Raw genomic sequence first — 13,815 nt, 5'->3', positions numbered from 1 at the left:
ACCTCGTATGTAAAATCTTTAAAATTAGAAAAAAAAAAAAATAGAGGGCCCTAATGGTTAACAAAAAAAAAGTAATAGTCATGAAGTATCATTGTGTTGATCTCCACAGGATACCACTGAAGTAAATTAAATTTTTTTTAAAACACTTTGATAAAAAAAACTAGAACTTGACAGTTTTACAATGGGGGTCTGAGAACTAGGGATGTGTAGAAGTGTGCATTACTAGTTACTTCTGTAACAACTGTTTTAATAGAAAGGGGCTTTGTGTCTTTGAACTGACACCTAGGTGTACACAAAGTGAAGAGGACACCTGTCCTAAGGGAAATCTTCCTTCTGATCATGCTCATTGCCTGGCTGGCTTTGACTTTAATACAAACTAGTATTATTAGGGAAGTAGAAAAGGACGAATGCTGTCTTTTTTCCCCCCTCTTCCACAACAAAATGGAATATAAAGCAGAGATGTAAGCTGCATTCTGTCACTGGAATGACTTCCATTCACAACGCACAGGTGATAGTGGCTGCCAGCCAGGAATAACAATAATATTTTTTATCTATCAGAAGTAGCAGTCTAGATTTTTTTTTTTCTTCCGAGCACAATACAACACATTGACACCGGAGCAGACTAAATACGAAATCATTTTGTCTGGTTTATTTCAATAGTGTGGATTATCTTTAATACTTCTTGTGTGCTATTTTCTTACTTAACTCCCATAACAATGTTATTGTAAATGCTGCACCAGCATTGTAATAGGTATGCTGTGTTGCTATAGAGTAGTAAAAATAATACGTACAAGCTGGCTCCACTGGATTTCTGGGTGCTACAGGCATTAGAACAGTAGCTAATTGCAATGACTGGCTGCATTCACTCCATGCCTAGTCACAAAAGTCTTTTTCTTTTTTCACAAAATATAAGGCACACGAGTTGTCCTATAATTATACATTTAAATGATTGAATTCCAGGCAGCTAAAGCGTCCAGTCGTGCAAAGACTGCAGCATTACTTTAAAAGAACCCTGTTACAAAGTAAACTAAGCATATGATGAATGCATAAGCAGAAGTTACTGCATATTGAAATATTGCATTAAACCAGAAATATAGGCAGCTGAAGTAATGCAATCTAATCTATTTTATCTATGTCTCATATCAAGAGAAGTTTAGCCTTCCCCATATTTTCTCTACAGGTTGACTTTTTAAAGTAGTTGTAAAGGTATATATATATATATATATATATATACATATATACATATATATACACACACATACATACATACACATATATACACACACATAGCGGGTAAAATAAGTATTGAACATGTCATCATTTTTCTAGGTAAATATATTTCTAAAAGGTGCTATTGGCATGACATTTTCACCACATGTCGTTAACAACCCATGCAATCCACACATACAAAGAAACCAAAAGAAATAAATTTCAGAAATAAAAATTTGTGTAATAAAATAAAATAACACAGGGAAAAAGTATTGAACACCCCTTGTCAGTGCAAATTAATATCAGCTGGTTCAGTCTCAACTGATGGCCTTGAATCTGAACTCTCCTTTAAGTCCCACATCCAATCACTGTCCAAAACTTGTCGCCTCAACATCTACGCCCCTTTCTAACCAATGACACAACAAAGCTCTTAATTCACTCCCTGGTCATCTCTCCCCTTGACTACTGCAACTCATTGGCTTACCTCTACATAGGCTATCCCCCCTTCAGTCCATCATGAATGCCACTGCCAGACTCATCCACCTTACCCAGGGATCCTCAAACTACGGCCCTCCAGCTGTTGCGGAACTACGCGTCCCATGAGGCATTGTAAAACTCTGACATTCACAGACACGATTTAACCCCCAGCTACATCACTAGCCTAGTCTCAAAATACCAACTTATTCGTTTTCTTTGTTCCTCTCAAGACCTCCTGGTCTCTAGCTCCCTCGTCACCTCCTCCTTTGCTCGCCTCCAGGACTTTTCCAGAGCCTCTCCAATCCTATGAAACTCCTTACCCCAACCTGTCCGATTATCTTCTACTCTACTAGCTTTTAGACGATCCCTGAAAACCGTCCTCTTCAGAGAAGCCTATCCTACCCACAACAGCATTTTCTCCAGCAGTTCACCCCCCACAGTTATCACCTTTTTGTTTCACTTGACCCTGCCTTCTAGATTGTAAGCTCTAAGGAGCAGGGCCCTCCGATTCCTCCTGTATTGAATTGTATTGTAACTGTACTGTCTGACCTCATATTGTAATGTGCTGCGCAAACTGTTGGCGCTATATAAATCTGTATAATAATATAAAAAGGTGTCTCATTAACAAGGTGTCACATAAGAAACATCTCATGATGGGTAAAAGCAAAGAGCTCCTTCAAGACCTTCGTAACCTTATTGTTGCAAAACATACTGATGGCATTGGTTACAGAAAGATTTCTAAACTTCTGAATGTTCCAGTGAGCACTGTTGGGGCCCTAATCTGGAAGTGGAAAGAACATAATTTCACCATATACTGGCCACGATCAGGTGCTGCTCCTTGCAAGATTTCTGACAGTTGAGTGAAAAAAAAAAAATTAGAAGGGTTGTCCAAGAGCCAAGGACCATTTGCAGCACCAGAAAGACCTGTAATTAGCAGGTACAATTGTTTCAAAGAAAACAACAAGTAATGCACTCAACCGCCATGGCCTGTATGCACGCTCACCAAGCAAGACTCCATTGCTAAAGAAAAAGCATGTTGAAACTCGTATAAAGTTTGCTGCACAAGATTTAGACAAGCCTGTGAAATACTGGGAGAATATAGTCTGCTCAGATAAGACCAAAATTGAACTCTTTGGATACCATCATACACACCATGTTTGGAGGTCAAATGGCACTGCATATCAACCCAAAAACACCATACAATCAATGAAGTTTGGAGATGGGAACATCATGGTGTGGGGCTGTTTTTCAGCATACGGTACTGGCAAACTGAATTTGATTGAACGAAGGATGAATGGAAAAATGAACCATAAATAATAAAAAAATGTGCTGCTCTCTACCAGGATGATGAAGATGAAACGAGGGTGGACATTTCAGCAAGACAATGATCCCAAACACAAAGCCAAGGAAACTCTCAATTGGTTTCAAAGAAAAAATAAAGCTGTGAAAATGGCCCAGCCATTCACCTGACTTGAATCCAATAGAAAATCTATGGAGAGACCTAAAGATCAGAGTTCATAGAAGTGGCCCACAAAAACCTTTAAGATTTGAAGACTGTGTGGAAGAATGGGCCAAAATATCACATAAGCAATGCATGTGACTAGTTTCTCCATACTGGAGGCATCTTGAAGCTGTCATTACCAACAAAGGATTTTGAACAAAGTATTAAGTAAATTTCAATTAGTGTGTTCAATACTTTCTCACTGCGTCATTCTATTTTCTTACACAAAACTATTTCTAAAATGATTTGTTTTGGTTTCTTTGTCTGTATGGATTGTTACCGACATGTGGTGAAATATATATATATATATATATATATATATTTATATTTATTTTTTTAACTAATAAACATATGTCATACATGGTTTTGCACTGAGTGGACCCGAACCTCCTCTTCTTGGGTCTCCCACCAGCGCACCTGGCTCCTCCTAGTCTCGGTGGCACCTCACAGGAAGCCGCTTCCTATGAGATACCACCTGCTAGCTTGCTCCCGAGTTGCGTTGCCTACATCCATAGAGACAGATAGTGCTGCTCGGCCCCACCCCATACTCATTACAATAATCTATATTATGAGTGCAGTAAGCTAAAATCTCATAGGTTCTTAGGGAAGACTCCACATTACACATTGCACTGATAACCGCATGGATATATTAACTTTCATACAGGGGTGTATTTGCTGCCACAATGTACCCTTTTCACAAATCACTTCATTTGTGACAGCGGTTTTTAACCACATTAATCCATCTCCTAATATGAATAGATCAGGTTATGTAAGAATAAAAATAACAGAACTATTCATCAATTTTAAAGAAACAGCCATTATGGATTTGACAAAAAAAACAAAACATCAGAACAAATATAATTTTAGCATAATTTTATTTGTTTTTACATTTAAATATTCTCTTAAATACAGAATTGCCACAATTCAGAAATCCTAGAAATGCAAATGAGAAGGCTGGGGAAAAAAACATGGCAAAGCGTTGAATTTACACTGAAATGATACGTTTGTGCACAGCATTGTAAAAGAAAGGGTTAGAGGTGAATAATGTGCTACAATGATGAACAAGCTAGGGAATTAGATTAAACTAACACTACAAAAATTAAAGAGTTGTGCCATGTAAGCTAAAGGCATTTTTATGCAAGATGTAGTAAGTTACATCTCCCACTAGGTGGCTGCATGGGAAAGGTCAGGCGTCAACAACCCAGTTTCTGCAGATGTGAACTCTCAGCCAATCAGTAAGCATGCTGGGAGTTCTGGTCAACATCAGCAGAATGCAGTCAACCAATGTGGGAAATGAGAGGAATTAAAAAAAATCAAAGTACATACTAACTATATAAAATTGATAAAACTTTTTGAAATTCTATGGACATTTTTGTACATCACTAACCATCCTGCTTTTCTCTTTCACATAACCAAGCTGTTCACAGCACCTTTCATATCCTGTTATGGTCATAAAAACAAATATATATGCATTACTTCTCCATGAATATATATAAGTTTATCATTGCACCTTGTTGTAGCATTACACAGAAAAGTCTATAAAGTATTAAATTCTTGCACGACCCCATCAATGTAATCCTGGATAATAATCCAGCTGTGCAAGTCATGTACCAGTCTTTTACTGCCCAACCAAGGGCACATTATATTCTTTTAACATATAGCATTTGTGTTTTTTTTAACAAAACAAACACACTCCATTGTCTTAAAATCTTACAGTTATTTCAAGTATAGATCAGGCAGACTGTGCATCACATACCAGCCAGAAGTGCAGAGTAGTGGAATAAAGTTGGCTATAAAAGAAAGGGGGTGGGGGGGGGGCGGTTAGGGGCAACAGGTTACGTTTTGCAAGATCCTGTGTCACGGAATAAATAAATGCACCATTATGCCCATCAGGAGTGGGCAAATCAAAGTTTGAAATGCTGGTGGGTTCTCCAAGTCAAAGGAAGCCATGTGGGAGAAAAACTGGGATCCTATCTTAACTTTTCCAATCCAACATGATATTTTAAAAGGTTTCTTTTCTCTATAATTGTTTAAAGCACCCACACTATATACCACTATACAACTTAATTTCAGCCCAACCCAAGCAGGGTTGTATGGACCCTATGCCCACAGATCCTTGAGGTGGTGGGAGTTATACGTCTGACACCAGTAAAGCATGAAAGCAACTTTACAGCAATATGTGTAGCTAGAAACACACACACACACCCACGCTTGTGGGTGGCATTGTGCTTTTATGAATTACTATAGCCATTTAGCAATTTTTGGTCCTATGGTAAGACATATGTCTCCCATTCTGATGCAGGCCTTAGTGTTTGCTTAACATGTAGTATGATTTACTTAATGAGGATAGGTAAAGAGCAGATAGAATATCAACTATACCTACTTAGACACAAACAGGAAAGTGAAAAGAAATCTTCCAGGATGGAAATATGGCAGCTTATGGGACTTTTGTTTTCTTAAAACTTAGCTCCAACTGACCAAATAGTATGCATGCAACTTCATGTCTTGGAAATTCATAACAAAAGACCCAGTTAGTACAAACCTAGCCACCCAATTTTGGTAAGACCATATCTATTTTAGGCTAGGTTCACATATGTGCATGCGTACGCTGCGGCTACAGAAATGCAGGCAAGAAGTCCCTGACCCTTTTTTTTTTTTTTTTTTTTTTTTTATATGGTACATGGAACCACATGGTGCTGTGGCACCATGCAGTTATACATGTAGGTGCCATTTAGAATAGCACCCCAGATATCTGCTAAAGAACAGTTTCTAAAACTGGAGCTTTTGCACAGTTTTAGTAAATCAACCCGTGTATGTGAGATGCGAACATGTGCAATTATGCATGCAGGTGCTGATACATGGGGTTGCAATTAAAGTGGATGTAAACCTGATACATAAAATTTGAGCTGGGCACGTATATCTGCAGTTTTATCTCTCTTCAAAGCACTATGTTCTGTAGCTTTCTCCTGCTCCATTCTTCTGTTATCAGCATGAGTTTTGTGTTGGGGAGGATGCTATAAATAGATTAGCAGAGTGCTGAAATATTTAACAAACAGTCTCTAACTATGAGGAGAGGGAGTGTGTGTCTTTACTCCAATCAGCTATCTTGGCTGTATGCCTAGGCTTCACAGCAGTGCCGACCAGAAAGAGAAAATCTCCTAGCATGTTCTGAACTTTCTAAAGAATATATAAAGCTGAAGACAGCAGATGTGGCATGTAAAACTTTTGTAGGGAGATTTGTTTCACTTCTGCGTATCATCTGAGGCTGTTTACTTCACTGGGTATATGTACGGGTTTACATCCACTTTAAGAATTAATGGCACTCCACGCATCTGCTAAAGAACAGTTCGTTTCTATGTGGGACATGTGCACAATGGCACATAATCCCAACCTGCACATATGTGAACCTAAGCTTAGGCACCATTTTGTACTGCTAGTCGAACAATTCATACTACACACAAAACCAGATAGCATTTTGTTTGCTTCCCTCATTCTCTAGTGTACAGTGTAAATGTAAAAAAAAAAAAAAAGTTGGCAAGGATCACAGCTATCACAAATATGGCCAGGCCACAAGCAAAATTACCACTAGGTGTTTGAAGATTGGGTCCCACTGTGGTATGACTCCTGGAAACGTCAGTTATCTGATGGAGGTGCCTATACTTCTAAAAATGCCTTAATGATTCTAACAGCCGAGGGCAGTCAATGCCAAATATGAGCAACATTTAGCACAGTTAAACTAAAATGATTGTCGTCAAAAAGTGTATGACAATCTTCAAAGGGCCACATCATCTCTACTGAAGGCCATGCCTATGTAATTTGAAAAAATGATTGCACTTTGGTAATTATTATAGTAATAATTGCAAATTCCATTTACTCTGGAGAAAGGGGCTATAAAAACATTTTCCAAAGTATTAATTTGTAAACTTATATAAGGGAGTGCAGCCTTTACTAACCGTAGCATGACTAGGACCTCATTACATTTACATCCTTAAACCAGCCCCTAAAAAAGAATTAAAAAAAGCTGTGTGTGTGTGTGTGTGTGTGTGTGTGTGTGTGTGTGTGTGTGTGTGTGCCAAAACACACCAGTTTGAAATGCTTAGCAAAGTAATCGTTGGGAACCATTCTTTTCTATTTACTGTAGTATGCAACATGGCATCTGATAGGTTAATATCTTTTAACTGCACGTTACATATATTAGACAGGTAGAAAATACATAGCCAATACATGTTTTGAAAACAATGTAACCAAAATAACATTGATTAAGACGATTCCAGTCTGAGATATATAGATATATATAGTTATAGATCTATATATCAAAGATCAGTCAAAATCTACAGAGAAAATTGCCTACATGATCTAAGGGCTCGTTCACACCGGAACTTGATGCAGGAAACCTCTGTTCTGTGCACATTTCCCTGGGTGAGCGATCTGCTGCAGGTGTCAATAGATTTCTAACACCACCCCAAACACAGACCACAAATGCGGTGTGTTTGCCTGCAGTGGATCACATAGTACCATTCCATCCAGCTGCAGTGCATCTTTAAAAGTAATGCATTCACTACTTTTGGTGCAATCCAGTGCAATTTCAGCCCATTCAAATGAATGAGTGGAAAAAATCGCATTACACTGAATGGCAAAGGAATGCGGAGCTCGTTCCTCTGCGATTCCAGTGTGAACGGGCATTAAAAAAATTGCCTTGACATATATACAAAACTTTTTTATATTTAATGCCAAAAGATTACCCCCAACCATAATCTTGGGGTTAGCCCTGCCTAATTAAACAGCCTCCTTAAAAGCTTGGTGGATTTTTCTAAGGGGTTCAGGGCTGATAAAGAAGACGACTTCGCAGTTCACTTGGTGGATTTGTGGCATGTCACCAAGCCCTAGATGCTGCCATATCCAGATCTAACTGTGCAGTTGGCATGGGTGCCCTGCGACTTGGATACACCATAAGCAAGGGAGGTAGGCTATACTATTTGGTCACAGGGCAGCAAAGGTCTTTACAACCAGTAGAACTTTTATGAGATTTTAAAACTGGGGTCCCACAAAACATTTTAACAAGACATTTCCAACTTCAAGGATTTTGGCAATGAATAAACTCTCAACAGGACAATTAAACACTTATGTGAATGTTACAATGCTTCCTGGGGGTCATTTTAACATTGGAAAGATATCAAACTCATTGTCTTAAGAACTATCACCCAAACCACTCATTAGATTTACATGTTTATACTCCTACCTGTCTTTTTCCAGTGTAGGTTTGACAACTGTGATCCAACTTAGATCAGTTTTTGAAATGTAAACCTAAAAGTGACAGGAAATGTCCCTTTTAAAGGAAATTTGTACATAAAAATTGAGGCTGCCATTGCGGACTTCTTTATGAAAACGCTAGCTGTCTGGTCCTTATATCGATCAAGCCACTAGCTTTATTCATTAACCTAAAACAGTTTTGCAGATCGGATGTTCTTACTTTGAGCTCCTCCAGGTAGGTCATTGACTTAAAGTCCTGAAGCCAGATAACAGGTCAGGCAAATTGTTGTCATAGAAAGGGACTAGAAATGGCATATCATAGCAAACCAGTACCATTTCAGTGTGGGCAGATGAGACCAAGCTATGCAGTGGAATAACGTGCTTACAAGACGTCTTCAACTTACAAGCCGACCTCAATGCACTGTTTAATTGGGTAACTGTGTGGTAAATGAGGTTTAATGTGTAGAAATGTAAAGTTATGCACTTGGGGGCTAAAAACATGCATGCATCATACATACTAGGGGGAGTACAACTGGGGAAATCAGTGGTGGAGAAGGAGCTGGGTGTTCTGGTAGATCACAGGCTTAACAATAGCATGCAATGCCTAGCTGCAGTTTCCAAAGCAGGTTAAATCCTTTCTTGTATTAAAAGAGGTATGGACTGAGGGAATAGATATCATTTTGCCCCTGTACAAATCATTAGTAAGACCTCTTCTGGAATATACAGTTCAGTTTTGGGCACCAGTTCACAAAAAAAAAAAAAAAAAAAAAAAAGGATATTGAGGGACTGGAGAAAGTGCAGAGATGGGCAACCAAACTGATAAGAGGCATGGAGGAGATCAGCTATGAGGAAAGATTAGAGCAGTGTTTCTCAACTCCAGTCCTCAAGGCGCCCCAACAGGTCATGTTTTCAGGCGTTCCATTATTTTGCACAGGTGATTTGATCAGTTTCACTGCCTTAGTAATTACCACAGCTGTTTGATCTGAGGGAAATCCTGAAAACATGAACTGTTGGGGTGCCTTGAGGACTGGAGTTGAGAAACACTGGATTAGAGGAACTGAATTTATTCTTTCTTGAGAAGAGGAGATTAAGGGGGATATGATCAACATGGGTGCATATAGTGAACTTGGTGTTAAGTTATTCACTTTAAAGTTATCAAAGGGGCATTCTTTACATCTGGAGGAAGAGAGATTTAATCTCCAAATACAGAAAGGTTTCTTTACAGTAAGAGCTGTCAAAATGTGGAATAGACTTCCTCAAGAGCTGGCTCTGGCCAACTCAATAGGTTGTTTTAAGAAAGGCCTGGATTATTTCCTAAATGCACACAATATAACTGGATACTAATATTTATAGGTAAAATTGACCCAGGGAATATCAGATTGCAGCTTGGGGGGGGGGGGGTCAGGAAGAATTTTTTTTTCTCCTTTTACATCAAATCGGATCATGCTTTATTGAAGAGTTTTTTTGCCTTTCTGGATCACTTGAGGGCAGTGGATAGTGTACATGGAGGTGTTCTATTTGAGTGGATTACATCAGATTCAGAAGAATGAGCCTTAAATATGTATTACAGATACCATTCCAAAAGGTTAATAATTTGTATGCTCTACCACATGGAAAGCAAACACTGGGAAACAAACAGTTCTTTGTACTAGGCCTCATTTACAAACACGTCTGAAGTTAATCTCGCTTCCCTACATTAAGCAGATGGCAATATTTTTCGATTGCAGATATTAAAATTACTTATCTCATTGGCTGTGATACAGTTCTACAGCCTTAAAATGGATTGGTCTTTGCATAAAATTGATCTCTCTGGCAACCAGTTTTAAGTTGCTGTTCTTGATTACAACTAATTGAGGAGTCTGGCTCTTGTGGTCAAGCCCTCTTCTATAGAATAATTCTCATTTCCTGTTTATAAATAAGTTAGTCTTTCAATTTCTACATTGCCATTATGGCAAAGTTTGTTTACACTTAGGTCACATGCTATAGTACAACCATGATCATGCTGTACCCATATCCATTACAGTGATCAGACTTGGTAACTGGTGGCACAACACTCATGTGAGGGGAAAAAAACCCTGTATATTAACAGGTAAAAAAAGAAATAGAATAAGCAAACTGTCCAGTAGGACAATATGCACAGTGTTAAACATATGCAATTTGTGCCTATTATGAAATGTAAGGCATAAGCCAAGATTTACCTCAAGTGCCAAGCCACACTGAAGGTCCTCTTGGACAACCTCATCACATTTTATACATCTCTGAAAAATACTCACCTGTGATAAACAGGCTACATTTGAACAAATTGTGAACAATTAAAATTGTATTTTATAGGTATCATCTCTTATGAAAGCCACATATGTCAGTAACTATACGTAATACTATAGTTGAAGAGCCGATTAGGACTTCATTTTTCATAAGTCTAGGACTGCAAACTGCTCAAAGTTAGGCTAACACCTTTCTACCAATGGACATGCCAGAACAAGGAAACCAGTGTAGGAACGGCCTACAGCCAAAAATAAAGCCTGGCTAAACATATATCCCCGACCTTCCTTAATCTAACCAAATCACTGGCCCAATTAAAATAGAATTTGTTAACCATTTAACAGCAGGAGTACAGAGGGCCTAGGACACTGTATTTTTGGGCAAAAACAGGTATTTTTGATGTTCCTCCCAACACACAGGGAAAGAGCTATACAATATTGAACACAATATACAGAGTTGAGAGCACGCTGATACCAGGGCAGTAGCATGATTTACAGAGCCGCTGAAAACTTTCATCCTCACTATCTTGTATCTGGTAAACATAGAGAATTTGGCTGATTAGGTTCCAACGACAAGATTTTTTTTTTTTTTTAAATAATCGCCTCCTGAAGGTTACACAAAAAATCAAGATCCCCCCCACCCAGATCAGACTACGCAAGGTACTTAATACTTCTATTAGATGTTAAAGCAATATTAAACCCAAAAGCAACTATTTGTTGTATTGCAGCTTACCAATTCTAATGCTGCCACCACATCTAATGCTTAGTAAGCTGCAATATATTATTACATTTTTGGTCTTGGGTTTAATACCGCTTTAAAAGGTTATCTTTAAGATAATGTATGAAGGATTCTGCAAACAATAAGACATGTAATGTCAACAACAAAGAAAGACAATAGACAAATAAGTTCCAGCCTAGCTGTATGTGGCAATAACTTTATTGGCTGATTTAATTTAGTCCTTGGGTAAAATGAGTCTTAGAAATGTCAGAATTTTGCCAATAAAGCTAGGACCATATTTCAGTTACTCCAAGGAAGAAAAGTCACAGTTTACTAAAAACACTGCAGTGACAGTATGCTTTTAAAATGTTTGCCAAAATGTAATAGGTTGACTTATTACCTATAAATAAATATTTTTCATTGGTGTATTTGGTGATCTCATAATTTAACACAAATATTTCAAAGTAAAAATCTACATAAAAAAATAAAAACTGTACATCGCACAAACCCCTTTAATGCTTGGGCGGGGGGAGGGGCGGTGCTTAAAATTAATACCGTTCCATTCCAATAAAAGACTAGCACATTTGAATGCACAAATAGTACAACTGTCCCCTTAAATAGTCCACGTTGAAGATTAGCAGCTTCGTAAAGTTGAGGAAAGTCCTGTAAGTTAGTCTTGTCTTGAAGTTAAAGTGCTTCTGCACCAGCATTTGAAACTTAAGCCTATTCAATAGCACCATACTATGTCTGGGTATATCTGTGTAGTCTACATGTTAGGCTCCCATTCCTTCTACATTGACTGTCGGAGTAAAGACACGGGATGATAGGGAGCCACAACAGATTAATCCAAAAAGCAAGGAACCATGCAAAGGAAAAAGGTAGCCTGCCACATGGTGAGCAAATCTTGCCAAACCACATACAGGCATGTTTGAAGGTGGTAGATCTACATATAGAGCGCTGTTAGTTTGTAAGTAAAAGTCTTGCATTTATCAGACAATGGTTGAGCAGTGTGTCTATTGCAAAGTTATAGTGGTCACCAAATTTCAAACATGAATAATATTGCAACACAACCCAGCAATATGGCAACCATCCTCCCTATAAAGCTAAACATACCCAAGGGTGAGCTGGCATATCATTGGCTTAGGCAAACTCAGAAAAGTTGTAAGAAGGCCCAGAACCATCTTAAGATTTTTTTCCCCCCCTTCTCACACTTCCACTGTTTTTCACGCATATTAAAAAGACATTTGTAAATGTACACAATGCTAATATAAATAGATCTCCCACAGGTACACACATGGAAAGTTGAGGAAAGGACTTTGATTGGAAAAGAGAAGATGGAGAAGCTTGTGCAAAACATTTGCCAAAAGTGTCACATGGTCAGGGAACTTTCTGCAGAAAAGTGCTGGCCTGACCAGGGGTTGTCAGAATTTTCCTGCAACCTCCCCCCTTCACTCATAGAGGTTTCTAGTTGCCTGCTTGTCTGTGTTACCAAGTCAGAGGAATTCCCAGCAGGCTCTGGTTCTAGGTTCTCCTCCTTAGAATAAGGAGTCATCATTGTGTAATCCTCTGTATCTATTTGGACTGAGCCACTGGACTCCGTAGTCTCAGAGGCGATAGACTCTGTCATGTCTGACCCTGGAGTTAAGCTGGTTGAGTTCTGATCATAAATGGACACCATGCTGTCATCTGTGTAGTCCGGCGGTGAGGCTGGCCTCCCAGAGTCTTCATCAGTGTAACAGAGAACAGAGGAGTCAGAAGACAGTAAGACAGGATTGTCGGAGGAATGGCAATCGGACGGTGGCAGCGAAATGGGCGCCTCCAGAAGACAGACCTCTAAACTCTCTACACTGGAGTCCAGACTGAGGCTAGAGCCACTTGAGGTTTCTTCACCTTCATCAAGCAGCCTCTGGCGCTCCTCTGCACTTTGCAGGTGCCGGACAGCAGCCTCATTCTCCAAGTGATAGTTCTCAGCTATAAATTCATGGAAATCCTGTGTCTCCTGATGCTGTTGGGCAGTGAGGGAGTCAGGAGGAATTTCCTGTTCTAGTGGCTGAGGTCGTGGCTGTTGGCGTTTATTTTCCAGCTCAAGTTTCATGATAGTATGGAGGTAATGAGTTCGCACACGAATAGGGTTGAATTCTATGCGACCAGCTACGTTACTGCAGCCATCCCTGGAACACCCACATGGAAATGACATACGATCCACCTATTCAATTCAGAGAAAATAAAGGGTTAAACTAGTAGGGAAGACCACACATCTCTTATATTAAACACAGTATATGGTGTGTATTCTATTGGAGGACCAGATCTGAGTTGAAAGTTTGATGTCCTGAAACTTAGGCAGACAATAAGTGATGCTAGAGCTCTACCTTGAGACCTCACACAGCTGCAAACCTGAA

The 13,815-nt window shown here is 39.0% G+C and overlaps 1 protein-coding gene across 2 annotated transcripts in view; it reads right to left on the bottom strand.

The window, feature by feature from the left end:
- Positions 1–4,048: 4,048 nt before the first annotated feature.
- Positions 4,049–13,815, bottom strand: part of CSRNP2 (cysteine and serine rich nuclear protein 2) — an 88,228-nt gene continuing 78,461 nt past the window's right edge. For both annotated transcript variants that reach the window (XM_073613712.1, XM_073613713.1), the window contains exon 5: positions 4,049–13,622. In XM_073613712.1, the coding sequence (XP_073469813.1) occupies positions 12,786–13,622 (837 nt within the window). In that variant the 3' untranslated portion in view covers positions 4,049–12,785. The remainder of the gene's footprint in view (positions 13,623–13,815) is intronic.

The sequence above is a fragment of the Aquarana catesbeiana genome, linkage group LG02 (assembly GCF_042186555.1).
Source record: "Aquarana catesbeiana isolate 2022-GZ linkage group LG02, ASM4218655v1, whole genome shotgun sequence".
NCBI classification, from domain to species: Eukaryota; Metazoa; Chordata; class Amphibia; order Anura; family Ranidae; genus Aquarana; species Aquarana catesbeiana.
The sequence above is the reverse complement of the archived record's forward strand: the minus strand, read 5'-3'. Positions and strand labels throughout refer to the sequence as shown.